This window comes from Numenius arquata, chromosome 11 (assembly GCF_964106895.1).
Source record: "Numenius arquata chromosome 11, bNumArq3.hap1.1, whole genome shotgun sequence".
In the NCBI taxonomy this organism is placed as follows: domain Eukaryota; kingdom Metazoa; phylum Chordata; class Aves; order Charadriiformes; family Scolopacidae; genus Numenius; species Numenius arquata.
The window spans coordinates 37,032,819-37,059,411 of NC_133586.1; the positions used below are offsets into that span (position 1 = coordinate 37,032,819).

Consider the following 26,593-nt stretch of genomic DNA (forward strand, 5'->3'; position numbering starts at 1 on the left):
GTGAAAGAGGAGAAAATGGGAGGATTGAGGTATCACAGCAGAAGACACAAAGTAACAGAGACCAGAAGGGAAACAAGAAAGGAGGAAGGCAGCTTTGCTGCTGCACATGGAGAGCCTTCCCATCCAATAGCAACTCCTGTCCAGAGGATGCTGACCCTGCAGAGAAGGGATGCATGCAAACCCAAAGGAGGAAAAAATAAAGAAAATAAGGAGAAACATTGTCCCAGGAAGGAATTTCATTTTACTGAAAAAAAAGCGAAACTACACAAGCACCCAGCCCCACACACACAGCCGAATCTCACCTTTAAGAGCATGTGCTTCTCACTGGGCGTGAGATACATCTTGTTTTCATAGTAATCCACACAGATGTTGACAATATCAGCCAGCAATTCTTCATAGCCAGGGATAACCTCTAGTTGTTGGTGCAGACACTGAAACATCAACAGGGACCACATTATCCACACGGACAAAGAAACAGCAGGAACCAGCATAGAATTAAGAGCAGAATGATAAGAGGTTTCTTCAAACCTCATCTGTGTGCTTTTCTTTCCTTATAAACAGCAGATTGACCTCATGGTACCACCGGTAAGGAACAGCCTTCCTTCTGCAGGACAGCTCTCCCTTTCAGACTGTTCACAACAGCCGAACATCAGATGGTGAGATGTAAAGAAATATGACTCACAAGCAGACTTTCTGACTCTCTCCTGTCTCTGTGCAGTATTTTACCTAATTAGCAGAAGTTTATAGAGCCTGCAGAGAGTGGAGGGCCCTGGGTCTGATCTGCAGTCCCCATGCAGTTGCAGAGACGGACTGGATGGATTTACTGGGGAAAAGGGGAAGAATTTCTGGCAGAAAACCCTCCCGAGAGCTCTTCTTCCATCTTTTAAACCTTAATCCTTATCTTGACATAAAGAGACCTTCAAAGCCACCCAGGATGACTCATGAGAAGGAGATATTGCTAGAATTATACAGTCTCACCTCAAAATCATTAGAGTCACTGGCAAGGACCCAACAAACACGGCAGCTGTTGCCACAGGCCAGTCTGAAGCACTCTCAGCCCTGGCAAGATCATTGCCTCTCGCTACCCACGGAAAGGTTAACTGGTTCAGAGGAAAGGGACCTGCCTGTGTGATGCGGTTGTGGTTTGCCAGGAACATGGAGAGGTTCTGAGACTCCTGGATGGACTGGGGGTCTGCCATCTTCCGCAGAAACTGGGCAGCTCTGGAAGGGAGAAATCCAACATCACCAAGTTTCACTTACCCAACATGAGGCTCTCGCCACCCATCTTCCCTGTTTCACCTGCAGCTGCAACGCAGCAGCCCCAGAGCCCCCCTGCAGTACAGCTCCGCTCCCTCCTCGTTTTACCAAGAGGGAACCGAAACACAGTGGGGCTCAGAGATTTGCCTAAACTCACAAAGAGAGCCTACAACAGCGCAGAAACCCAGCCTCCAGCCTCCTGATGTCCACCTGACCACCGCTGGGCAGACCAGGTTCCCCCTTGCAGGCCAGGCACAGTCCTGTCCCCGCTCCTGCTGCTTCGCCCCCTCTCACCTTTTGTAGGCGGAGTGGTCATTTTTGACGCTGCACTTCATGTTCTTCAGCTCATCCAGGACGGCAAACATGTTAATGAACTTGCCCAGCGTGAGGAGATAGGCCTCTGAGACAAAGTCCTTCCTCCGCTCAGCATGGCACAGGCGCTTCACCTCGCTGCAGAACCGCTCGATGGCCTTGCGCTGGAAGGCAGTGGGACAGGGTCATCCCAGCAGCAACTCAGGTGTAGTCACCACGCCACCGATGGGACCCTCCTCCACCCACACACCACCACCTTCCTTTAGCAAAAGCATTTTGTCTGCTAAAGATGGAGGCTCCAGGGTCCCTCTCCATTGTCACCATGAAATGAAGCAGCATTGCAAACCTCTGCAGACAAACATCCTCAGTGCTGGAGAGGAGGAGAGGGGCTCAAACCCTCTATTTGTGCCCGCACTGAGCGTGCCATGTTCTATAAAATCAGGCTTCAGTTTTTCAGGTGGGGCATAAAACCTAAACATAGGACATAAAACCTAAACACACCAGAGAAACCCAGCTGCAGCCGGTTATAAATGCAGGCAGTGATGGGGAGAGGTCCCTGGTGCCACAGCAGCTCTGTGTTTGCCACGTGGTCATTGCTGTGTTGAGATCTAAGCACGCTATTTTGTGAAGTGCCTCAAGTGTAGCAACTGCTAAATTTAATCTCTGGTGCTCTTTGCCAGATGACCCCCGAGTTTAGGGGGCGGTGAGCCCATCCCTGTTCCTGCTGGCACAGCAGGAGGGTGTCCAGCTGCATGGCTGTATCCACCCCTGGGCACCAGCTGCACCTCCAGCCCTCAGCTCTTCCTGGCTTTGCTTCAGAGGGAAGAGCAGAAGAGCGAGCTGTGCTGGAGCTGGTGGAGAGACAGCTCTTCACATCCACCAGCCAGCATCTCAGAAAAACAGGAGCCTGTGCCACCTATGGGGGGGGGTCTCTCGTCCTCCATGAACTTCAAGAGCTGAGGTGTGCTCATTCCCAACCTGTGTACAATATGTTGGGGCTCAACAAGGGGGACACGGCACAGATTTTGCTTTGGACAGGTCTCAGGTATCTGCTGGTGGCTGCAAGGACCTACCAGGGGGCCCAGGGGCTCTTCAGGCTGTCCTGGCAGGCAAGTACAGCACAGCCTTGCTTAGGATAAGTTAACACCAAAGTCATAAATTATTTTTGCCTCCTTCCGTGACCACTTACCTGAAAATACATGAACTTCATAAGCTTGGTGACTTCTGGCTCCAGGACTTCCACTGTCTTCTCATAAATCTCCACACGGTTCGGCTGTTCATTACATTTCACCTGTGTCACAAAGACAAATCATCCTAGTCAGCATCAGAGTTTCTTACACGGCTGTGGACTGCAGCAGCCACCATCTTCTGCTTGTTTCACAGTGAATCCTGTCCCCATCTGAGGACAATGGAGGGACCCAAGAGGGAGCTTGGTTTCAAGACAATAGGTGGCAGCAGAAGGGGCCATTTCTCAGCTGTGAAATTCTCTCCATGCATTATAAACAGGCACAATCCTGACTCTGAGAAATAAAAGTCTTCTAATGCATTTGTCTGGGATAGAACATATGCAGTACGGAGTCTGGACTTGCTACACAACGTGGGAATGTTATATCATAAAGCTGTCTGAGACTCTGTGTTGCAAAGTCCCATGGACACATGAGGCTCCAGGCTATGGCTCTGCTATAGCCTCACTGGGATAATTTTGGTTCTGTCGCAGCCCCGTTAAAAATCACTGGACTTGTATGTGGCTAGCAGCAATGAAGCGAGTCACCTTCACTGGAATCCTAGGAAGGGAAATTTAAGGACTTGTACAGTTGTCATCCATCTCATTCCTAAACAGTTACTTGGAGTCACTACCAAACTTTTAGGAAAACCCCAACTGCTGTCCTCCTCTGGTTTTGTTTCCAGTTGTTGCCGACACAACTGATGGGGCTGACAGCTCTGGTGCAAATTTAGTAGCCCAGCAGCTGATCCACAGGGCGTGAGGGGACAAATCAGCCGGCTTTGCATGGGGGAAGATGAAAAGTAGCTTTGCCCTTTCTGTAGTGGGGAATCTAATGTCCCTGCCATGGTGTTTCATGCTGCATCCAGTCCATGCTTCATTGATGGCCACAATGATGCAGCTCGGAGTAGGAAGGAGTGGGTGCACACTTGGGTGTAGGCTCTGTTCTTCACCTGTCAAACCGTGGTCCCAGAAGTAGGACAAGGAGGTGTACATGGCTGAGCTGCCAGGCTGGGGGGCTGAGAACAGAACTCTCCCAGCCACAGCCATGTGCCCCATGGCAAAGCACAGGGGTCATCGCAAGATCAAATCTGGTGCATCTGTAAATGAACCCTCTGCTGTGGTGTTGTCTGGTCGCTCCGTCACACACACCACTGCCTGCAGCCCCTGGGGGGAGGACGGGGCAGACAGCAGGGACCCCACAAGCTGTGCACAAACGTCACAGGGGTGACCAGGATGGGAGGACACTATAACACCAAAACAGATGATCTGTAGCGCTGTCCTGCCATCAGCTCAGCCATGGCCTGCCTTCTGTTAGTGCAGCCAGAAGAGGCAACAGCAGCACAGCATCAAATATAAATGGGAGATAAGCAAATATGCAATTCCATCCCCATGGCTGGGTCTCATGAGACCATCAGCAGAGCATAACCCGAGGGGAACTGAGGTTTGACCTTTCCTGGGGAATTACAAACATGGGCATTGTCAGCCATGCGGAAATATTTTTTCCTGGCTCCACGGAAGCGCTGCAAACCCTTTTATCTGTAGGGTTAATGGAATTGCTCCGCACCCACCCCGACACATTGTCAGTCGGCGATTTTGCAGTGATCCAGCATGCGTTCAAATTGCAGAAGACAAGCTCCAGGCTGCAGTCTGAATCATGATCAGGGGGCCACGTGGGCAACCTTACTCATGTCTGTAGGTGTTTGCAGGATGAAGCCACTAAAATTCAGGTTAAAGAGAGAAGGGCTAAAAAACGGTTGAAGGAGAACTAACAGTAGAGAAGGAGAATGATTAAATGTGGGGATAGATCAGGACCTTCAGATGTATCAGCAGCAAAAAAGGGCATTTGAGGAAACTTTTCTGGCATATCGAAGTGCTCCTTCATGCATCCTCACAGAACACCTACAATTCTGGGGCTCCTGAGGGAGCGGAGAGAGCACCTCCAGAGTCTGGGCAGCAGTTTAGGATGCTGAAACTGAGGACCCACTGTTTTCATCCCAGGCTGCCTGGGCTCCCTTCTTCACACAACGCAGGAGTCCCACTCGGCACTGGAGCAATTTTTAACTGAAGCTGAAGTTCCCAATACCATGTAATGGTACGATACCATACAACGGTATCAGGAAAGTGTGATATAAACCAGACCTGATGATTTTGCTCTCAACTTCCAAAAACTAACTGCCTTTGCCTGAAGCAAACTCCATCTCCCCACAACATGACAGAGAAAAATATTCAAACAGTGCACCAGGGAGGAAATAATCACACTGCTTTAATTAAAGAAAAAAAGCTACCTTTTCTCCAGATCGAGAAGCGGATGAAGACCCAAGTGAGAAAACACAGCATTATCCCAAGTGCCATGCTGTGTTCAGCTCAGCCCTGTTGGCAGCTTAGGACAAACAAGCTGGTCCTGCAGGGATGAAATAACTTCAGGTGCAAATGCCCTGGGGAGCAGGGGAGGGGCTCATGAAACCGGGAAATGTATATAAGGCAGTCGGCTTGTGGCAAGCGTGACTGAGCTCAGAGGCATTGCCAGGAGGTGTCAGGGATGGAGCTTTCATATACATGAGAGTGCAGAGCAGATGCCTTTTACTAGGGCAGCAATATAGATCTGCTTCTGAAATGGCTACCAGCTGCTGAGATCAGTGGTTAAGATTTTGGTGGGGAGAGGACAATTTGAAGAGTCAGTGGTCTCCCTTTTCAACCTTTTGATCTGCTTCAGTCTTCTCTGCTTTTTTGTTTTTCTGTCTCCAGTCCAAACTAACCCACGCCAAAGCCAAAACCAACTAGGTGCTTTGGGAACATCCCGGCCTGGGAAGGGCTTGAGTACCTGGGGGATGGCTCGTGAGCAGCTCCTCCATGTGTAAAGCATCACGGCGTACTCGTGGCCTTCTTCCAGCATTTCATTCTGAAAGACAGAGAGGTGTTGCTGGGGCAGGGCACGCACCAAAGGCTCAGCATTGCTGGGGCAGCGCCTGGGGGACTCACCATGCTGGAGTGCACCGTCGCCTGTTCGATGTACCTGGCAATGCCGGTCACAAAGGCATTTCTGTCCTCAAAGTTTGTGTCAAAATTAGCCTATGGGTGAAATGGAGAGATGGGGATTAAAATACAGCTAGTTGTTTACTCACCTGAAACAGTCCAGCATGGGATGTGTTGGAAAAAGGCCGAATCAGGAGGGCTCCTGGGGCAGGGGAGCAGCTTATGAACGATTTGAGGTGCTGCACTTCTAGGTCTGAAGTAGATTCATGCATGCAGTCTGAGATGCTTCTGAATCACACATGTTCCTTAGAGGAAATCCTGCAGATTTTATGTGTGAAAATATGGCAATCAAGACTGACAAACACTTGTAAAATCAAGCCAGACCAGGTGGGGATCAGTTACAGGGAATTGCAGCCACACCAGAGAGCAAACCTACAGCAATTATTCTAAGGATTTTAGCTTGGTAACTCAAAGACAGATGCGGCCTCATTAATGTCTGTTTGTGCCCTGGCTGCTAGGGGAAGACCACATCCTGTCAGCAGGAATTGCAAAGAATAAACACACAGAAAGGGCAGGGAACGAGATGTCTGGAAAGCATAAATATGAAAGTCAGCACCCATCCAGACCCTATTATCAGCGCTAGTGTTGCTCTTGCACACAGATGCTTTGGGATCACCAGTTGTTTTGGAAGTTGAGCTACTGCTTTGGGTTGGGACAGGGGAACTGGGAAGTGCAGAGCAGGGCAGGGGATGAAAAAGCAGCTCCTCAGCCTCTCTGCTCCGAGTGCTCGTTCACACGCTCTGCGCTCGGGTAATTTCCTCCGCCGAGGCTGGCTGGTGCTATCTGCTGGAGGGCAGGGTGAACAGAAGTCCCAGGCGCTCAGAGCTGTTCCTTGCAATGACATTAGCATTGCAGTGACCGTGTTCACCTCAATAACTGATTTCCCGAGTAGGGAAGCCGGGAGCACAGAGCCGTGGCCAGGGGGCTACTCTTGGTGCCTCCGGGACACTGCATGTGACTAACGTGACAACAAAAGCTGAGGCTGCATATGCATTTCTGGCTAGCAGGGGAGAGGGCTACATACAAAGCAAGTATGATGAGGAAATAGGCTTGGTCAATATCTCTAGATCTAGTTTAGAGGAGGTTTTTAGGCCCAGCTGTGTGCACACACTCGTGGCCCTGAAAGGAGGCTGTGCCATAAGGCTGGACCCTGAGCCCCTCACAGGACACAAGCCAGCAAAGGGTAAAAATGATTGAAAGAAGAGATAAGCAAAAATGGTATCAAGATTTTCCAGGGAGAGCTGAAATGTGAGCAGCCCAGAACTGCCTTTGGGCCTGATAACCCGTAGAGACACCAGTGCTACCGAACGAGCCCGCAGCCTGACCTGCTGAAAGAGATACTGTAATTTCAGACCCCTGCGTAGACGGCACGGCAATCACTGTGCGGGCGTATTTATGCCCTGCCGTGGGTAAGCCATGAATTCAGGAGCGGCAGGATGGGGAAAGTAACCCCGCATTATATTTAACCCTGGGTGTGTGCCGCGGGGCAGGGTGTGGTGTGGTGTGGTGTGGTGTGGTGTGGTGTGGTGGCCCAGCAGCCGAGGCATCCCGCTGCGGATGCAAAAAGCAGGAGGTTGAGCCTTGCCCTGGGCTCATGCCAAGCTCTGCTGGGCCAGCGCAGCTGCAGCTACATCTGCGGTTGTTCAAAGCAGAGAAGCGATCGTAGCGATCGACTGCCCTCCCTCGCCTGCCATCGGCTCCCCCGACCGGCAGCTCCAGCTGTGCCCACGGCACAGACCGGCCAAAGTCAGGCAGAACCTCTGACTTTGACCTACTTAGATGCGTGCGCTGCCATAAAAAGGAAGCACAGAAATATGTGCATAATAAAACATCGCTGAGAACTTTCTGCTGTTATCACAAGTCTTATCTCCTGCTTCTTTCCCGTTCACGCACTCTAGTCCTCATTTTTCAACTTCACTATGTCTTGCTCAGCCTTAAAGATCCCTTTCACCAATCTCTAGTGCTTTCCTTTTAAAACCCTTTGGGAACAGCTTTGTGGCTAGATCTGCTCTGAACGTTTCCTTAAACAGGGTGAACCCAGGATGTTTTCAGCTAGTTCTCACAGCACCGTGTGCCCCTGTGCTTTGCACGAGCTACCAGAACAGCCCTCCCTGCCCCACCACCTCCAGGAGCTGGAGGTACCTGATACATGATGGAGGATGGAGGCGGTTCGATGCATGGCTGCTGGTCTGGCAGAGGCAGCTCCTCCAGCAAGTCCACGTTGGACAAGGCATCCTCTAGCGTGACGTGGGTGGTCATGGTTCCGGATGTTCAGCTGCTGCGCTAAATCCAAAGGAAAAGAGAGGGTGATAGACAGACAGACAGCAGCCAGAAGACCGAGTGGGAGAGCACCAAAGGACAAAACTGGAACCACGACTGGCTGGCACTGCAGGAGACATGATCCCGGTTTATCTCGTTTTCTTTTTCTTGTGTATTCAACCTACATCTCTATGTCATCTCCCCTCCTGTGATTCAGCAGCAGGGTAGGAATGCAGAATAAGAGGAACACAACTACCCACCCATGCCCTTCTCTGCGTAACTCTATGCAAAACTGCTCAAGACAGAGCACAGCTGGGTGCTGCAGTGCAGCTTTGGCAGCCCCAAGTGAAAGCGTGTGCTCCGAAATGCAAAGCGGCGCCATCAAAAATATCTCTTGAAAAGAGCCTGATTAGAAACGTATGACCGATGCTGACACTCACGTGCGCTCCTTCTCACACACATGAACGGCGCTGGGAACCGTAAACAACAAACCGCCTTCTCAAAGGTGAAGCGGAAAGGATCGAGTGCTGCGCAGGCAGGCTGTGGCGCTGCAAGCAGCAAAAGAAGAAGCTGCTGTTGTTAAAAATATTTTTCCCCTGTTTTTATCACCCACTCGGTGTCCCCTGCCCAGTCCGTGGAGCTGCCATGGAGCTGCCAACGGTGCCAGCTGCACACAAAATGAAAAGCAAAAAGGGAAACGTTTCTGAAAACTCACTGGCACTTACCCTAACGGGAACCTCAGGACAAACCTCTGTGTCCCTTATCTCCTTTGCCATTCACCTTTGCCGTAAGAGCACAAATGTGGAGGGACGGCCGCTGTCACCAAGTCTGAGCGCTTGGATAATCACAGCCACAGGGCTTCCCCAGTTAATACCTAATCCATGTGCAATAGCTGTGGCTGACCTAGAGCTCATGTCTCCTAGAAAAACACCCCGCTGCATTTAAACATTTCCAGAGAGAGAACTTTGCTTTAAATATTGACATGTCATTCGATTAGCAAATCATGCCCGCCCCCGGTGCTTTTTTCCCCACTCAGAGCCTGTCTAGTTTCACATGTGAGCCACGAAGTTTTATTGCTCTAATCTGCAAGACAGCAGAGCTCTCTATTATCAAAGTCCCCACCAAGACACTCACGGTTTTCAATAAAACACCCCACAACCTTTGCTTTGGCTCAGGCAAGCAGACTGAGCTCTTTGCCTGCCTTGTTACAGAGTATGTTTTCCAATCCTTTAATCATCTCTTCGGCTTTTCTCTAAGCTTGATCCAATTTTACAACTTTTTAGCTGAAGTGCAGACACCGTAGCAGGACACGGGGCTCCAGCGGTGTCTGCACAAGCACCAGATACAACAGCAACACAGGCTCCCTCCTTGCGTACAATCACATCAGTTCCTTTGGTTGCAACAGCAGCTCCATAGGTGCTCATACTCAGCCGATTATCTGCTACAAATCCCTTAGGTCCTTTTTTTTTTTTTTTTTTTTATAATTGAGTCACTGTTTTCCAAGAATATAAGTATGCTTTGCCACCACTGGGAGCATAGAAGGACAATGGCTTTGAGATGTCCATAGATAGACGCACATGCAGCCGGCAAGGACCATGGCCAAGGGGGATGCACACTGTGGGCAGTCCTAAGGTGACTTCATGTTCATGATGAGGGTGCCTCTTGTCATTGTTGCTGCCTGCACACGAGCTGGAAGAACATGTATGAGCCTGGCAAAACCCATTCCACCTCCACAAATGCTTCCCCAATGTACCAGGCAGCTGAGAAACAGGCCTGGTTATACGTGCAGCAGAAGCACCGTGAAACAAGTGCCTGGAGAAAAAAAATAAATCTCAAGCAGCCTTTTCCCTACACGCTCAAATTTCGTTCTGTTAACATCTTCACCCCTCTTTGCTAAAATGGTTTCCTGTTACAAATTGTAGTAACTGTCAAAACCAGAAATTTACATCCCGGCATGCTGCAGGCAGAAGAAACTTCCTCCCTGCCTGTGAGCATCCGGGGCTGCTCTGTGCCCGGTGAGCAGCTCGACTCGACCAGCCCCATGGACCTCCTCCACTGCCCACCGCTCTCCACCACCATCCTCCAGTGCCTCCAGACTCTCCTCTGGGTTCCCAGAAGAGCAGCCCTGGCACTCACACACACTTCACCACGTACTTCAGTCTTGGGAAGACAAAAAGCTTCCATTTTATAGCTTTGAGGGCTGTGGCTGTTTATTTGAGTATATTTGGGCTGTTCACTAATTTCTCATTCTTCTCTAAGTCCAATTCTAAGGCCATTTGTGCAAGGTGTTGGCAGTTTGCTGTAATCAAAGATGCTTCCCCAATAATCCTGTGACACCCAAAGAGCTCAGCAACTCAAGGCACAAAATTATTGCTGCTGTCTGGGTCATACCAGGAGATATGGTCCCAATTATGGTGTCAGGGTCCTGCTGTGCTGGGCAGTGCACAAACCTGCGAGACTAAACCAGTCCCTGCCCTAAAGATCTTGCACTCAAATAGAGGAAGAGAGGCAGCATGTAGAAATACATGAACTGAAAAGGAAGCATCAGACCAAGTGGTGCAATCAGCTGTCGGCCCACCCCGTGCTCTGCCGTGGCTGAGCAGAGCGTAAGAGTCTGGATGCAGACAGAAAAACCACACAACCTGATGGGTTTAACAGATGAGTGTGTTATGGGGACTCTGAATTTCCATTCTAAGCTTTCTTAACCCCAAAAGCAAAACCAACAGAGGCTACGGGGAAAAGCATGGTCTGCCAGGACTTCCCCTGAGTCTCATGCCTGGTGGCACTCTATGACAGACAGCAACCTTGCAGCCGGAGCATATCATGGAAGGGCTACTGGTCCAGGGCCACCATATCTGCATCATCACCCCGGATCATCCACACAGGAGCAGCCCCAAGCGATCCCCCGTCTGCCTGTGCCATGGCCCCTCGCCTGCTCCTTGGAGTGGCTGTCGGGCTGCTGGGGGTCCTGTTCTTGGTTGGGGACCACTGCCAGTTGTAAGAGGGGCTGTGCACTGGTACAACGGCTGGGGAAGGCTCTAAGGCATCAGCGATTGCTTGGCCCGGTCCATGGGGAGTTGTATGGTGTCTCCCCACCACGGGGGCTGCCCAGCAGAGCCGGAAGGGGAAGTCCCACTGCCACAGACCCACACTGCCCTCCCTCATCTTCCTTCAAGAAGGTTTCTAACACAAATATGTATGTGTTTCTAACACAAATATGAAAATCCAGCTTCATCCCCTCGGTCCAGTGATGAGGGGGGCAGCCATCAGGTAACGTGGCAGCGACCTAGCAGCTCCAGCCCAGGGGAGATGGGGATCCCCAGGGACACTCATCAAAAAGTCCTCATTAAGCCTTAACCACCATCCACCACCTGGGCCTCAGGGCAGGGGCGTCTGTGCTGGGAAGAGGAGAGTCAGCCCATGGTGGTGGTTTGCTGACAGCGCTTTGGCACACGTGGCTGTGGGGCTGGGGACCACATCGCCCCAGGAGCAGCACAGCACCCTGCCCAGGAACGAGGGTTTTTTGCTGCCATAACACATGCATGGTGGGATGAGGCTTTCCCTCACACACACGAAGCATATCCTGCCTGCCTGGACTTGAACGCGGCCACGCAGGCTGCTGGGAGCTATCTCACAAAAGAACTTTCTTCTCCATATCCCACCGCTGGTCAGAGAGGCTGAAGTCCCACCAGTCCGACATGTTTTGGCAAAACTGAACATGAGCCTGGCAGAAGCCAACCCCACCCCAGTGAAACCTTGCAGAGGGATGCAGCCACTGGGCTGATTACCTCTTCTGCTAACGAGCACCGGTGCTAACAAGTACAGTGCTGCCCACACTTTCTGCCCATCTGCTGCAGAAACTTCCTCTCCCTATCCCACATCTCAGTCACAACCCCTCCAGCCATCTCTTACACCTTCTAAAGCCAAATGACCACACCAAGGCACTGGGGCTTCCAGACTTTGCTGGGAGCCAGCCATGAGGGGTCCACACACAGGGCACCATCCCACCACCCCGAAGCAGGTAGTAAGAGTTTCCAACATGATGACTCTGTGGCAGCATCCTGGGGGCCAGATTTGATGGACAGCGTAGGAAGGCTTTGAGAAGGAGCAAGGATGGACATCCCAGACGTCTGAACTTGCAGGGCAGGTCCTACCTTCCCCACCGGAATGCTTGCCCAGAAGTATCAGTGCAATACCATCCCCTTCGCAGCGAAAAGGAACCAAGACATCTTTATTGTTAGAGCAGCTTGGGGGAACAAAGGAAGACTTTTAAAAGCGGGTCCGTAATGAGTATGCTGCATGCATGTGGGCTCGGCTTCCAAGCTGCACAGCTGAGAGCGCTGGGGAAGTGGCACGGGCTGTTTCGGTTTCTCAGCTCACCTGCTCCTACAGCAGACATTCACGCTGGAGCTGCAGTAGCTACTAAGAGTGGGAAAGGAGGCAAAAAAAAATGGGAATTGCCCAAGAGATTGGCAGTAAGACATGGTCCAAGCTCTGCAAGCCTGGGGTGAGACCAGCAGCAAAATGACTTTTTGGCAGAAATGGCCATGTGGAGAAAGAGGACAAACTTCTTCTGGTCACCTCCTGAGGATCTGGGATTCTTCTCCACCTCTAATGCTCAGTCCCTGGGTAACCTCGGAAAGTCACTTCTTTTGCCCCTGTGATAATGCTTCTCCCTCTTACTCCAAAATAGCATCTAACCTGTGGTCAGGAACCATCCTGGCCCAACAAGTACCCCAGCAGACTCATGTCTCAGGTGCAGAAACGCAGAGCATTTCTGGTACCCACTGCCTCACAGCAAGAGGAGGATAAATGCTCCTGGCCATCAATGTATTTTTAGTCAAGAGGAATAACTTCAGAGTGCAGAAGCTTAGTTTGACCCTTGCCTAAAATGCATGGGATTAAAGTCTCCTGGTTTTTAGCATGCATGTCATCAACCCCTTCTCATATGCTGTAAGAATTATTTGTAGCTGCAACCCCCACCACAGTCAGGAGGTTCTTTGCAGGAGCAAATAAACACAGCCAGGATGAGCGAGGCTGGCAGAGCTGGGCTCTTGCCCTACACAGACACAGATGTTAATAATCATGAAATTACCCTTCCTATTAAAAAAAAGGAAGCCAAACTGCACAACTCCTGAAGCTGTTTTTCTGTATCTCCACTCTACGTTTCCTGCCATTCCATTAGGGCTGATGTTCCAGACATTTACACTGCCTCTGTCTCAGCAACACAATTATTTTGGAATTTATTTCTTTTAGAATAACTTCATCACTTTTTCCTGGTGCCAAAGAGGGCCAAGGAAGGAGGCAGGTACAGGAAACTACGTTTCCAATATAGTTGAGAAATTTAAAGCAAGTTTTCAAACAACCCCATTGCTAACAGTTAAAGTGCTTCTTGGGAAATGAAACTATACACGACAGTACTGTCAATAGTGGGCCAATTATTGATCTTCCAAAAACGGTCTTACTGTTTTTCACGCAGAGATGATAACTGTGTGTTAATAAAAGTGTTATCATGAAATCAGCACAGTCTGATTTGCTCAAGAGACCCTGGTCGGAAAACGAAAGATTTTTCCATATTCCTCGGGCTTTATTAGTAACAATTAACTGTACAGAGAAAAGAATTATCCTTTGCAAAGAATTACCCTCAAATTATACGGCTGTGACAAACACCAAAATACCAGGCTGGTCACCCACCTCAGTGACTAACCTCAGACAACTGTCATCATGCAGAAGATGAGGATGCTTTTTCTTTCGGTATCCGTGCAGGGCAGGAGGGGGACAGAGGGTTTAGCGACTTGGCCTAATTCTAAGAGATCTTTGTCATCCAACCTCCCCCAGTCAGGAACCCCCCGTGGAAAGCGGCAGATGGCGAAGGGGACAAGCTCTGCTGCTGGCTGTGTCCCCTGACTGCACACACAACCGTCACCCTTCCCCCTTCTCCAAAACAACCCTGAGCAGGCAGAGAGAGAGGGTTTCTTAAGTATGTGTCTCTTTTTCTTCTCCTCATTCCTTCTCGGCCCTTCCAACCTATGGGAATTTCCTGCAGGATCCATCCATCCATCCATCCATCCATCCATCCATCCATCCCTTCCTCCGTCCCTCCCCAGGTGGGATGCGGCTGGCACCACGCAATTCCAGCCTCCTCGGGTGGAAAGTTCAATACAAAGAAAGGCTCCGCGGGGCGCACCTTGTTCCCGAACGGGCTCACGCACGGGAAACCCGGCGGTTTGGGAAAGGGAAAGGTTTTCGCGACTCCAAAGCGCGAACCTGCGGGCGCCATCGCTGCCAACCCCGGCTCAGACCCCGTCGCTTCCTCCTTCCCCTTCCTCCCCCGGAGACACCGTATTTTCACGCCACGGGTGATGCGGGCGCCGGTCGGAAGCCCCCACCGGGACCACCTTCAGCCCCCGGCACGGCCTGCGGCTCCTCCATCCCCTCCATCCCCCTTTTCTCCCTGCGCCGAGCATCGCCCCGAGCACGGCTCGGGGTAGCGCTGCCGCCGCTGCCCGCGGTGGGGCCTGCAGCGCCCGCCGGCTCCGGGACTCGGCCCTCTCCCCCCCCCCCCCCGTTCTGGGGGTGCGGAGCCGGGATGCGGCGGCGGGGGGGGGGGGGGGGGGAGGAAGAAGGGAATTTGCGCTATTTCACACACACACACACACACCCCCCCGGCGCCTTGCGGGGAGGCTGAATGCCGCAGGTAGCTCTAGGCATTGTGGGATACATCCCCGCACATCCCGGCCCAACCGGGCCTCCCGCCCTCCCTCTACCCGGGGGCGGCGGCACCTGCCCCGCCGCTGCCGCCCCCCCCCCCCCCGCAGCCCCCTCCGAGCCCGCCCGGGGCGGCCGGAGGAGGGAAGGGGGACACCGGGCTCGGCGGCGGCGGGCGCAGGTCCGCGCAGCCCGGGGGATGGGGGAAAGGGAAGGGGTGAGGCCGCGCAGCCCCCGCGCAGCCTCCGCGCCCCCGCCCCGCTCACCTGGCGCTCGGCGGGCTGCGATGCTCCGCTCCGCTCCTCTCCGCGCCGCCCCGCGGGATGCTCCGCGCCGCCCGCACAAAGGGAGCAGGAAATGGCTGCAGCAAGTGCACTTCCGCGGCTCTCCGCCGGCCCCTCCGCACGATCGGCGGCAGCGGCAGCGGCGGCGGGGGGAGCCCCGGCCCCCGCCGCGGGAAGGGGCTGGAGCCGTGCGGGCGGCTCCTCCCCCGGGCCCCGCGGGGGATGCGCGGCGGGGCCGGGGGCTGCATCCCGGGGGGAAGGTTGGGGTGGCGGCGGTGTGGCGCCGGCGGGGTCACCCCGGGGAAGGGAAAGGCCACCAGACATCCCCCTCCCGGTGCACGGAGGGGACAGGGCCGGGGACCCCCGGAGGCCTGGCGTTGGGCGAGCTGGGTCCCTGAGAAGGCAGGAGCCGGCTGGGATTCCCCATCTCCCTGCTGCTGAGCCTGCTGGGTCTCGGGTATCCGGCCTCTCTTCCCTGCAGAGGACCTGTTCCATTGCTAGGTTTTACCTACCATTTTAGCAAAAGAATATAGAATATTTCTATAAACAGGAGGCCTGTTTATAGAATACATGAAGCCCTGGCTCACTGAGCACATAAGGGACCAAAATGAGAAGGCACTGCCTTTGCTGAGAGCTCCAAGCCTCTTCTGAGTCAGCACTGTATCCAAAAGATCTTCCTTTTGGCATCTGGTATTTCATCAGGGACAAGTTTCCAGTCCTTCCGCTCATGCTTCTTTTTAAAACTCCAATACAGCTCTTCAGATCTGCTGTGAAATCCAAACTGGACCTCTTACAGCGGAACATCACCTCATGGTGAGGTGATAGAAACTCTCTGCGGGGCCTTCATTTATTGTTCTGCAGCCCTCACCTTCTGATGGTGTCTGTCTGTCTGTTTTTTGAAAGACATTGGTGGATACTTGAAAGTCAAGATATAGGTCTAGGTATATTTCCTTGGTGGTCCTGGCAATGTCCCTTTCCTGAGCATCAACCTATGCTAAAAATGCACAACCATCTGGCCCCTCCTGGATTGGAGTGACCACTCTTGATTCCTTGGAGCCTGCTGCTCTGTTGTCCATGCTGGTGTGGGGCTGTGCTTTCTCCCCATGGCCTATGTTGGCTCCACAGGGAAGCTTGAACACTGGGTTTACACCGTAGCGCAGCTACTATAGGTTGAGTGGATGCCATGGGCTGAAGGCACCAGGGTCTACAAACTACAAAATCAGCAAGACCGTCTTAGAAACTATCTTTGTTTTAATAAACAGGACCACACCTGAAATTAATCTGTTGATAGCATCTCTGGGGGCAGACTCTCCTCCTTCCCCTGCATAGCATTTCTTCTATCTCACCTTTAACTGGAACATTTTGTAGCCATCACTCCTCTTTTTACTATTTATTGCTTGTTAGAAAAAAATAAGTATTGAGCATTGTTACTGCAGATCCAAAAGATTTAACAGCTAATATTGCTCTCCGGCTGTGAGTGAAACAAGGTCAGTTCCAGAAAACTGTGGTAGTAAAAATTGCTGTGGACTTTTTTTTTTTTTCCGCACAGTTTAATCTACTCGCATTATCAGCCAGACTCAGGGTGATGGGAATTCCGTGGTATTATTTTAATTTTCTGCTCTGTGTTGTCTTAGATCATAGAATAATAGAATGAGCTTCTCTGTATTCGTCTTGCAGATCTCTCTGCAGGCTGGGGACAAAGGCGGTGAGGGGCAGGAGTGAGTGCATCAGCTGGTTATGTGTGGAGGCAGAGATAACATGATGGTGGGAGTGAGCTGAACAGAAGAACACACACAAATTTGAAGTGGCTGCCAAGTGAGATTTAGCAGAGCCATTCACCTGAATCCTGCCGTGCTGACGGGCGCAGGATTCAGAGAGGACAAAGCCAAACATCACATAGAAACATGTATGTTAAAAAAATGTTTCAGAAAATTCTAGATTTTTTTTTCAGGCCTGATTTTAAGGTAATTATCCACTGGAACAAGCACCCTCAACCCCCATTTCCCCAGGGTGACCAACACGCATTCAGGAAAGGTTTTCATGGCTAATGTTGCTGCAGTCCAGCCCCTGGTCTCCACAGAGAAGCATCAGCTGCTCTTTCTAGATGAGGTTACTGCTTGGCTGCCTTTTCCAGCTGGGATGCCAGCCGGGCTGTGTCAGCGCTCAGCCATCACAGGAGCAGGTTGGGGACACGCTGGGACAGTGCTCTGGGTCTTGACTCTGGCCAAATGTGTGCCGTAGGCAGAGCCGTGCACCCACCGCCTCTGAGAACCAGCAGGCTAAAGCAGGGACAAAGCACCACCTCCCACCTTTCTGCAGAAGAGCCAAGCAGAGAGGGTCAAACCGGCAAAGGGGGAATGGTTTAAACATTCAGCACATTGCAGATACTGTCCAAAGAGACAGGGAAAGGGTATTGAGAGAAAAGTTATTCACTTGCGGCAGGAGACAGCTGATATTCTCACCGCTGCTTTGTGGAGAACATATCTAGTTAAGCCACGTGAAGGCACAGGCTTAAACTTGCCATAGAAACTGCTGTGGTGGGAGAGGACTCTGTTGCAGTGTATTAATATCATGGTGTATTAATATCATGCAGCTATCACAGTATAGCTCTCAAGTCCCCTGTAAATAATCGTGGGCAAACGCCCTTTGGGAGCACTCAAATATTTCTACCCCCATTTTAGGAAGATTTGCATAATTTAAAGCCACCACAATGGATGTTTAGACTTAAAAATCTATGTGTCCATATAGTAAATTACTCAATTTGCAGAGATTCTGAATACTTCCTACCCAGCACCTAATCTAACCCCAGAACACAGCCATAGTTCTGGGGAACAGAGATATTTCAGAAAGCCAGAAGAAGCCTGCTTGCTTCTTGTTGGGGAGGATTTGGAGGAAGAGCAAGGTGTATGATTGTAAGAGCATGAGGATGGCTTTTGCATTTTTCTAACATACAGTGAAGGCCACAGTTGAGACTCAGCAATTTTATTGTTTGTAAAAATACATATCGTACATTGAAATACTGCAAAAGAAAACTGAACATAAAACATCACAATATTATTTTGTGCAACACTCTCTAGCTAATAAATATTACACTTATCCAAATATAAATATAATCTCAGAAACATTACTTAGCAGAGCAATATTGCTGCTACTTAATAGCAACCTCCTTATGCTCCTCAGGACCCCTGGTTCCTCCCAGGATGGAGGAGGCAGCAAGCCAGAAACTTAACTTTGAAGCTTGCAGATACTCCTGCCACAGAGTGTCTGTGCTCACGGAAGAATCGTTTCAGAGTATCCTGTGGTTGTATGGATTGTATAAGTGCAGTTGAGGGGGGAGAGAAAATAGGGTTATGGCCAGCTGTCCTCAAATTTAGCTGTAGATGTGCAGTTTAATCTGGTTAGGGCTACTAAAAACTTTACTAGCTAAATGCCAAATTTAGCATCACCAGAACGTGACAACAGGCTAACTCAGACTAAAGGATGAGAGGGACAAAGAGAAACTTCACACAAATTCACTAAAATTTGGTTATAGATGTTCGTATTCCACATATTCGTTCAGACTACCAGCAGTCCTGGTTTGAAGGCAGCGCTCTGATCCTGCATTTAGGATTGACAACCTCCCGTGTGAACGTTAGGGTCCTCTCTGCCTGGGAGAGTCATTCTGCATGATATTCGTAGGAGTAAACCAAAGAAAATACTGTGGAATCAAAGTAAAGTGGAAAGATATATAAGGCAGGAATTGATGCCTTGCCCATATTCATATACCTGAAAAGATATTCTGGCTTCTAAAAGCTGCCCTAGAAACCATGGGTCTGAAAAATACCAAAAAATTAAGCCTCCTTCTATGAAGAAATAGTTTGACACAGGATATGTGAGATCATGGGATTACATTATTTCCTTGTTCCAAGTTTGTTGGCAAACATATTTGAACCTGATTTCTATAATGACGGGAGAGGTTGCTGCTGGAAGCTTGCACCTCACAGGTTTTGTAAACTGCTGTCACATAAGGTTTACCCATGTTCTCGCCTGCCCAAAGAGAGAAGCATCAAAAAAATACTGCATATATGCACATATCATCTGTGAGTCCTCTTGACTTCTCTAGTTATTGTTAATGCTAAGCAGAAAGTCTTGGTCTTATTTACAAATTCTGCAGGACACTAACAAAACACCCACGCTTTCGGTTTTGAGGTCAGTCATGTCAAAACAGTGTCCGTCTTGCGGTGAAAAAGTAGATTTTCACTGAGATACCAGGAGGTGGATATTATTTATACCTTCTTCTGCTGTCACCACATAATGTGGAACTCCTTGTGGAGTAAGTACCCAGGCAGCCCATTCACATAGGACTTTTTCTTTGATCAGTCCCCAGAGGATTCACCAGCTTATTCACAGGAGAGATGGAAAAGTCTTTACTTGTGATGATTCAGTTACTCTTTGAAGTAAGAAGGGGAAGAACTCTTCTCATTATCACTGATGCCCTGAGTACATACTCTGCATGTTTCCTCCTCATGGCTACCCTTCTGAGCTCTCCGGCTCCTTCCTTCCAAACATGCGAATTCAGGAGTAGGTTCCTGTGCCTTTCACAGATAATCAGGTCCCGGGAGCGTGTCTCGTCCTGCACTGGAGACGCACAGACGCACTCTGCTCAGTCCTCAGGACTCAGAGAAATTGGATGGAGATCACATATTTATCTTCTGATGTAGAAAGACTGAAGGAAACACTAATAGAACTTTTGACTTTGACTCCTCCCCTCCAAGAATGTCTCCATTTGCATCAGAGCGCCCTGTTTTCCCCCTCACTGTACAGTACAATTTGAGAGAATTTCAAGACTCTTCAAAACGTTGCTTTTTCTCTTTCTTCCTTACACACTCACATGCACACGCAGACACCTCATCAGCTTAACCAGGTACCAGAATCCTGGTCCTGGTATGTTACAGTTTCCAAGAAAATCATGCAAAGGGAGAACAAAACCACCTTGAAGTATCATCATCAGAAATGCAGTCACTAAATCCAACCTGTTCCCCTGTGTTCCAGGCTTATTCCTGTTCACAGCTTCCAGATCCAGCCCACTCTGAATTAGAGAGCCATGGAAATGTCTAAACGTTCCTCTTCAGTCAAAGACAGGGTTATTTTTCCCCAAGGAAGACCTTAATTTGGGAGTTCACAGAACTGGAATAGCAATGTCAGATCTCTTAGTTTTGAAGCTGTATCTTCAGGAGAAATACACTTGCTGGATTGTGTGGTTCAGGACTGTGCTCAATTGCTGGTTCTGCTTCTAAGCTGCAAACCACATTCTTGGCCAAACCAAAAGCCTGTGTCTGTCTGGGCTCTGGAAGACTTGGGGATATCTTGTCTGTCTGGAAGTACCAGACTCTGCCCCCTTCCTTCTCCCCAGGCATATGGCAAGTGTCTATGGTGAGAGGATTCCTGTTAATGCTTTGTGTGGGGAAAATCCAGCCAGCTGCCCTCTCAGGACTCTGTTAGCTTCACTTAGTGGCTGGTGCCATGATTACAGATCATACTCAGAGATTTCACTCAGCTGATACAGTAGAACAGAAAAGGACGGCCGGTCATCTTTCCTCTGAGCGGGGGAGAAGAGAGAGAGGGAGAACATTAATATCAGCTTGAGAGGAATGGCAAGGTTAGGAAGGAAAACCTAGTGAAGAAACTGTGTATTAACAAAAATACAATATATTGTTATAGAGAAAATGCCAATGGAAGAATGAGCTTCCTTCTGTGCAATGCTTCTTTTCTACTAGCAGTGAATTTTGATAGTGAACACTAAGTACCTGGTAATGGCTCGGCTGTCATTTTTAAATCACTATTAAAACTCAGCCCCACAGATCTGCACCTTTCTTAGGAAGCAAACTGTTGAATTAACTTGAGTTAGTTGTGCTACATAGACGCCTCAGTGAAGTCAACACACTCTCTGGAAACAGCAGCTTAAATAATAGGCAAAGAGCCTAGAGTTTGCTTACTAGCACAGATGAAAGCTTCACCTCCAAGATTTTATCTTGTGTTAGCATGTGAAGTATATACCTCTCTCTCCTCCTAAAAGCCAAGGGAAAGAGAGGTCTTGTCTTGGGAACTAGGGCTCTCCCGTCACAATACTAACCATCCTCCAGCAGTGGCTCATGACTTCATAAATCGCCTTGGAGGCCAGCTTGGGTTTGTAGAGCCGAAATCCTGCATTGATTTCTTCCACCACTTCTCCATTGGTGCGATTCTCATAGGGGATTTTACCTTCACTGAAGACCTCCCACATCAGCACTCCTAAAGCAAACAAATGAGAAAAATCACAAAGAAGCAAGTGAAATCCTTAATAACATAATGGCCACCTTCCACCTGCTGTTCTCTGCAGCTCAACATTGGTGTCTGTTACTGGGAAAGCATTTTCACTCAGATTCTCAGTACGCATCTGAAGAATCAGCCCCTCACACAGCTGTACAGTGTGAGGATGCCAACTGGGATCTCTGCTGGGCACTGGACTGTGTGGAAGTACCAGTTTGGTCACTACAACTTTGACTTCTTTGCATCCCTCTTCATGATAGTTTACTACAGCAGGGCTGTCTTTCCCCATGAGTCAGATGAAGTCTAAGTGTGTTACATGTCAGAAAGCAGAGCAGTGTTATATGTCTTCTCCCAAACTGTGAAGAAGAGGGAATGCTTGTGCATGTGCTCCATCCAGATGTGTAATCTTGGAAAGAGATCCCGCTTTTTGACACTGTTTCAGTTTATCTATTTTTCCTTCCAGTTAATCACATACATAATGTGTCACTGATGTTCCTGCCTGCGGTGTGTCCTACACCAGAATCTGCTCATATTTTGGTGAGACTCAGGAGCAAGAAAGCAATCTGAACTGCTCCATTCCTGTTAGTCAGCTCAGCCTCAGTACTGGGGACTCCTCGCCTGCAAAACATCCCAGGTGGTGTGGTTCACTGGGAGGAACCCACATGCAACGACAGTGGAATTTCAAAGGATTGCAGCACATGGTTTTCTATGATTACTGTTCAGAGCAGTACAGAAACTCACGCTTCTCTAGTGTGGTGGAAGAGAGACAGGCAAAGACAGAAAGACTGTGGAACACATTGTGGTTGGCCACCAGATCAGAGATGCTCTGCAAATGGAGTGAATGCAAGGCATCTGTGTTATTATTAGGTTAAATTTCTTTGGTCACCTAATATGACTGCCTTGGTAAACTGTGTTCCCATTGTATTAGAAAAGGGAGACAGACAGATAGACAGACTGATCTGAAATAAAGTTGTGTAACTCCACAATCAACTTTGCTAAATAATGCCTGCTTTCCAACTTGGAATTCTTCAAACAGAAAGATGCACAGAGATTGCAGCTCCCCACCAATGATACTGGCTCTACTGAAGAATAAGCAAAGCAGTTGTACTCCCCCAGCATGCAGATTCCTGCACTGGGAATTTCTCACACCCATTTTGTTCTCCTGGGCACAGCAGGACTGCAGGCCTGGCAGAGGAGATGAATGGGCCACAGAGTGGCGGAGCAGAAAGCTTCTCACAGTCATGAGACCATGACATGACAGAGGAATCCTCTTATGCAAACCCCACTGGATGGGGAGACAAGCAGCCTGACAGATGTACCACGCTGCTGTCTGCACATTTCACACAGAAGGACTGACCAGCGCAAGCAAAGCTCACCGGTATTTCATTCATCCCTGAAACTGGAGTGAGCCAACTTCACCAGGCTTGCCTTGACCGTAAATCAAACTGAGCACCCCTTTTGAAATCATCTGGCTCTCAGTCTACAGGCCAGTTTCCCACTTGTGAAGCAGAAGAACATGCTTACAAAAGCAGCATCTCTCTCCACATCACTGCCACTTTGCTGTGAGGTGTCAGAGATAGCTCCACTGGCAAATGTCGTCCCCTGGTATCGCGTGGTGAGTGCTAACAGCCTCCTCCACATGCCAGGGGACACGGAAAGAGGAATGATGCTCTCTGAAGCACCTCTGGGTTGGTTTCTCAAAGGCTGTTTTGTGGGTCTGAGCACCCAGCTCCCACTTCACTGCTCGTAACCCACCGCAGGAATGCACAGCTTCAGGCAGGGTGAGCTCCGCAGCAGAGCACAGTGAAGGGAGAGGGAAGCAGAGAATTCACAAGTGCAGACTAGCAAAGGTCATAATCCTGCATTATTTACTGCTAGGCCTGGAGCTGAGTGGCACCCCATTGACTGTGTGCTGTGCGCAGCACACTGCACCGATTCATCCCGCAATGCTGCCATTTGCGTGTTGGCTGGAGATGGGCCAGATCCATCAGTGTGCCAGATCAACAGGCCAGGGGATAGCCTTTGTTATCTCCAGTGCCCATGACCTTGGGGAAAAAAATATACAACGGCTTTCTTATCTATGAGGGTCCAGAAGGCAGACCAGAGAACAGATGCAAATCATAAAACAATGCACTGGGGAGCAGGAAATGAGGTGAGAAAATGTGAGCAGTGAAATAATATTTTCAGATTGGCATAAAGCAAACGGAGTCAGCAGAGCAAACTTGGAAAGACAGAGGGTTTGGGTGGAGCATCAGTGCCTGGGACTGATATGCAGAGAGATGGAGTGCCTAAATGTTTTTCCTTTCCTTTCCTTATATAATCTTGCCAGTGACTCTCCAACCTTTTCTTGGACACTCCCGCTATATCACCATGAAACGGAGTTCATTATGTGGTATTCTATAGCATTGCATAGGTATAATACATTGTTGGCACTATTTGCAGTGTTCCAAAGTGTCTAGGTAGTTTGCTATTCTTCCCTTTCTTTCACTTAAATGACTTCGGCTTGCTTTCCTAAGCCATTATTCAGGCCAAACACCCTTGGGGCCTTGGAGGATGTGGTGTTTAGGAGAGTTTACTTGAGTACTGAGCCCCTAGGTTTTTCTGAGCTGGTGTTTGCTGATTTTTTTTTTTTTTTCCATTCTGACAATTGATTCTTACCAAATGACCAAACGTCAGATTTGGTGCTATAGTGGCTGTAGGAGAACACCTCTGGAGCAGACCACTTGACTGGAAACTTGGTACCCGTGGAGCTGGTATATTGATCGTCAAGGACAATCCTGGAAAAAGAAAAGAAGGGAGCATGTTGAGTAACCCCCCCAACCCATGACAGACCCGCAAGGAGCATGCGCAGCCTCAGTGGCATTACCTTGACATCCCAAAGTCGGACACTTTGACCACGTGGGATTCCCCCACCAGGCAGTTCCTAGCGGCCTGCAAGAAAAGAAGGTGCAAAGGCAGAAGGTCAGAGCTGGAAGGCTGTCACAGCTACTCAGTTGCTCCTGGCAGAGAAGATAGTGCTTAAAAAAAGGAGAATCAAAGTGACATCGTACCATACAAAGAGGGTCAAAACTTGAGACTCTCATGCTTTCTGTACGTTTTATGGCCAGCATGTTCCTGTTGCCAAGCAAGCTGTTCAACCATCAGTCTGACTTGCAGGCCCTTATTGCCAAGAAAGGGCAGAGAAAGACCCTAAAATTCCCACAGTTACCCACAGTTTTTGCTCCCCTAACAAAACAGCAGCAGTGACTCATGCAGATTGATTGAACACCATGTATTTAAAAGTATTTTATCAGCAATGCACGTGTATGCATATGTTAAAACAGATTTTTTTGGCATCCTCCCTGATTTTAGACATGAAAAATGGTCAGTCCCTGGGAACTGTGGGAGCTAGGGCTCCTGGGGAGCAAAAGAGTCCACTCAGAAAAAGAGACCAACTTTATATCCTTGTTTCTTCTCTCTCAAACACAACTAAGGGAAATAGATTAATCGGCACTCATGGGGATGCCTTTTTTCCCTAAAGTATTGATGCTGCTTCTGCAATAAGGGATGATACTGGATCCCCTGTCAACAGATAGGCAGGAGGAGTGTGAAAGCTGAAATTAAAGAAGGGAGAAAGCATAGGCAAAAGCCCAGCTGGAGCAGAAGAAAAGGCTATCTGGGACTGACATACCAGATCTCTGTGGATGACAGAGTTTTGTTCCAGATAAGCCATTCCTTCACACACATCTTGGCACATCCCCAGCAGGGTTTCCTTTGAAAAACTGCCCCGCTGGCTCCTGAGGTAGTCGGACAAGCAGCCGTTCTCCATGAACTCGAACACCAGGCAAATGGGAGTGTCCTCAAAGCACACGCCATAAAGCTGGACTAGCTTGGGGTGAGACAGCTTCCTGTGGGATGGGGAGGGAAGGTGGAAAAAGAGGCTGAAATAGGCTCCATGCCTTCTATCTTTACAGCAAGTGTGTTATACATGGCCGCCTATGTCACCCTGCTGCACCCCTCTCTCTGCAAAGGCCAACTATGAAAGCAGAAAGAAGAAAATGTGTAGACCAAGTCAAGTAGCACTAAGTATCATCCAATTTTAATGGTAATACTCACCTAAAGACTTTTCTGCATGGAAAATCATCCAATCAAACAAGCAAACAACAAAAAAATCCATTTCTGTCTACTTTGAATGGTTGAAATGTAAAAAATACAAAGTCAATAAAACCAAGGAGAAACACTTTCAGTTGTGCAAAGCAAAAAAATTGTGCAGGTAGGGTTTTTCAATAAAAGTCCCTCAAATTTTATGAGATTTCTTCATCTAATTTTTGTTATTGCAAACAAAAACCACTTTGGTCTCCACAACACGCCATCAATTAACCCTGTCTTCTAGAACTGCAGAGATCTGGAAAACCATTCTGGATATTGATAGACTTACCAGCACAGTAATTCACCTACACTTTGAATTGCCTTCCTTTGTAACCACTGGAGCTCATATCACTCTCTCTATACTATTTAGATACACAGTAGATAATCCAAGTTTAAATTCCCCATTCATATTCCTGAACATTATCACAACACTTCGGTTCAGTCTTGTGAATCCTACAGGGTCTGAGTTTCTTGGGGAATCTACTACTTACATCAAGACTTTAGCTTCCTCGATGAAATCCTCTTCAGACATCGCTCCTTCACGAATAGTTTTTATGGCTACTTTCGTCTTCTCCAGCAAGTAGCCAAGGTAGACCACCCCAAACTGACCACTGCCAATTTCCTGTACACGAGTGAGCTCAGAGGGGTTAATGACCAATTTTCCTGTAGATGTAAGGGAGAAAGAGTGAGCATCTAACTGTAAAATATCAAACAAATAGCTTTTGTGGGTTAAACATTAAGACAGGACTCAGAGTGAGACTTTCTGGCTCTCTCTCAAATTGTCTGTCTGACCTTTGGTAGCCCATTTGACTAGTCCGTGCTTAGATCATGTTCAAGAATAGGAACAGTAACATCCCCTTTCTTTCCCCATTAGTCTTGTCTATCCAGTTCTTCAGGGAGGATTGTTTCTATCATGCATATGTGAACTAGCAAGCACAACATGGTTTTGAGTTTCTTTGATGTCTACAAGATTTACAATAAAGATGATACCAGCAAAATTTTGTAGACAACTATATGTAAATAGAGGCATTTTTCAGAAGGGACTAATCTTTCATCAAGTTATGCTGTGCTCCCACTCCCATCACCTTTGGTCAGCATT

General features: G+C 49.1%; 2 protein-coding genes across 6 annotated transcripts in view; both read right to left on the reverse strand.

Moving 5' to 3' along the window:
* CYFIP2 (cytoplasmic FMR1 interacting protein 2) overlaps positions 1 to 8,086 on the reverse strand; it is a 44,679-nt gene extending 36,593 nt beyond the window's left edge. For 2 of the 5 annotated variants that reach the window (XM_074156665.1, XM_074156664.1), the window contains exons 1-7: positions 7,970 to 8,086; positions 5,774 to 5,863; positions 5,616 to 5,693; positions 2,759 to 2,860; positions 1,552 to 1,733; positions 1,125 to 1,221; positions 303 to 431 (exon numbers count right to left, since the gene is read on the reverse strand). In XM_074156665.1, coding sequence (XP_074012766.1) covers positions 303 to 431; positions 1,125 to 1,221; positions 1,552 to 1,733; positions 2,759 to 2,860; positions 5,616 to 5,693; positions 5,774 to 5,863; positions 7,970 to 8,086 — 795 coding nt within the window. The remainder of the gene's footprint in view (positions 1 to 302; positions 432 to 1,124; positions 1,222 to 1,551; positions 1,734 to 2,758; positions 2,861 to 5,615; positions 5,694 to 5,773; positions 5,864 to 7,969) is intronic. The other 3 variants (XM_074156668.1, XM_074156667.1, XM_074156669.1) reach the window with 3 other exon arrangements.
* Positions 8,087 to 18,046: 9,960 nt separating this feature from the next.
* ITK (IL2 inducible T cell kinase) overlaps positions 18,047 to 26,593 on the reverse strand; it is a 32,542-nt gene continuing 23,995 nt past the window's right edge. Inside the window, exons 12-17 of the mRNA XM_074155403.1 lie at positions 25,986 to 26,157; positions 25,037 to 25,253; positions 24,233 to 24,297; positions 24,025 to 24,143; positions 21,191 to 21,348; positions 18,047 to 20,656 (exon numbers count right to left, since the gene is read on the reverse strand). Coding sequence (XP_074011504.1) covers positions 20,585 to 20,656; positions 21,191 to 21,348; positions 24,025 to 24,143; positions 24,233 to 24,297; positions 25,037 to 25,253; positions 25,986 to 26,157 — 803 coding nt within the window. The 3' untranslated portion in view covers positions 18,047 to 20,584. The remainder of the gene's footprint in view (positions 20,657 to 21,190; positions 21,349 to 24,024; positions 24,144 to 24,232; positions 24,298 to 25,036; positions 25,254 to 25,985; positions 26,158 to 26,593) is intronic.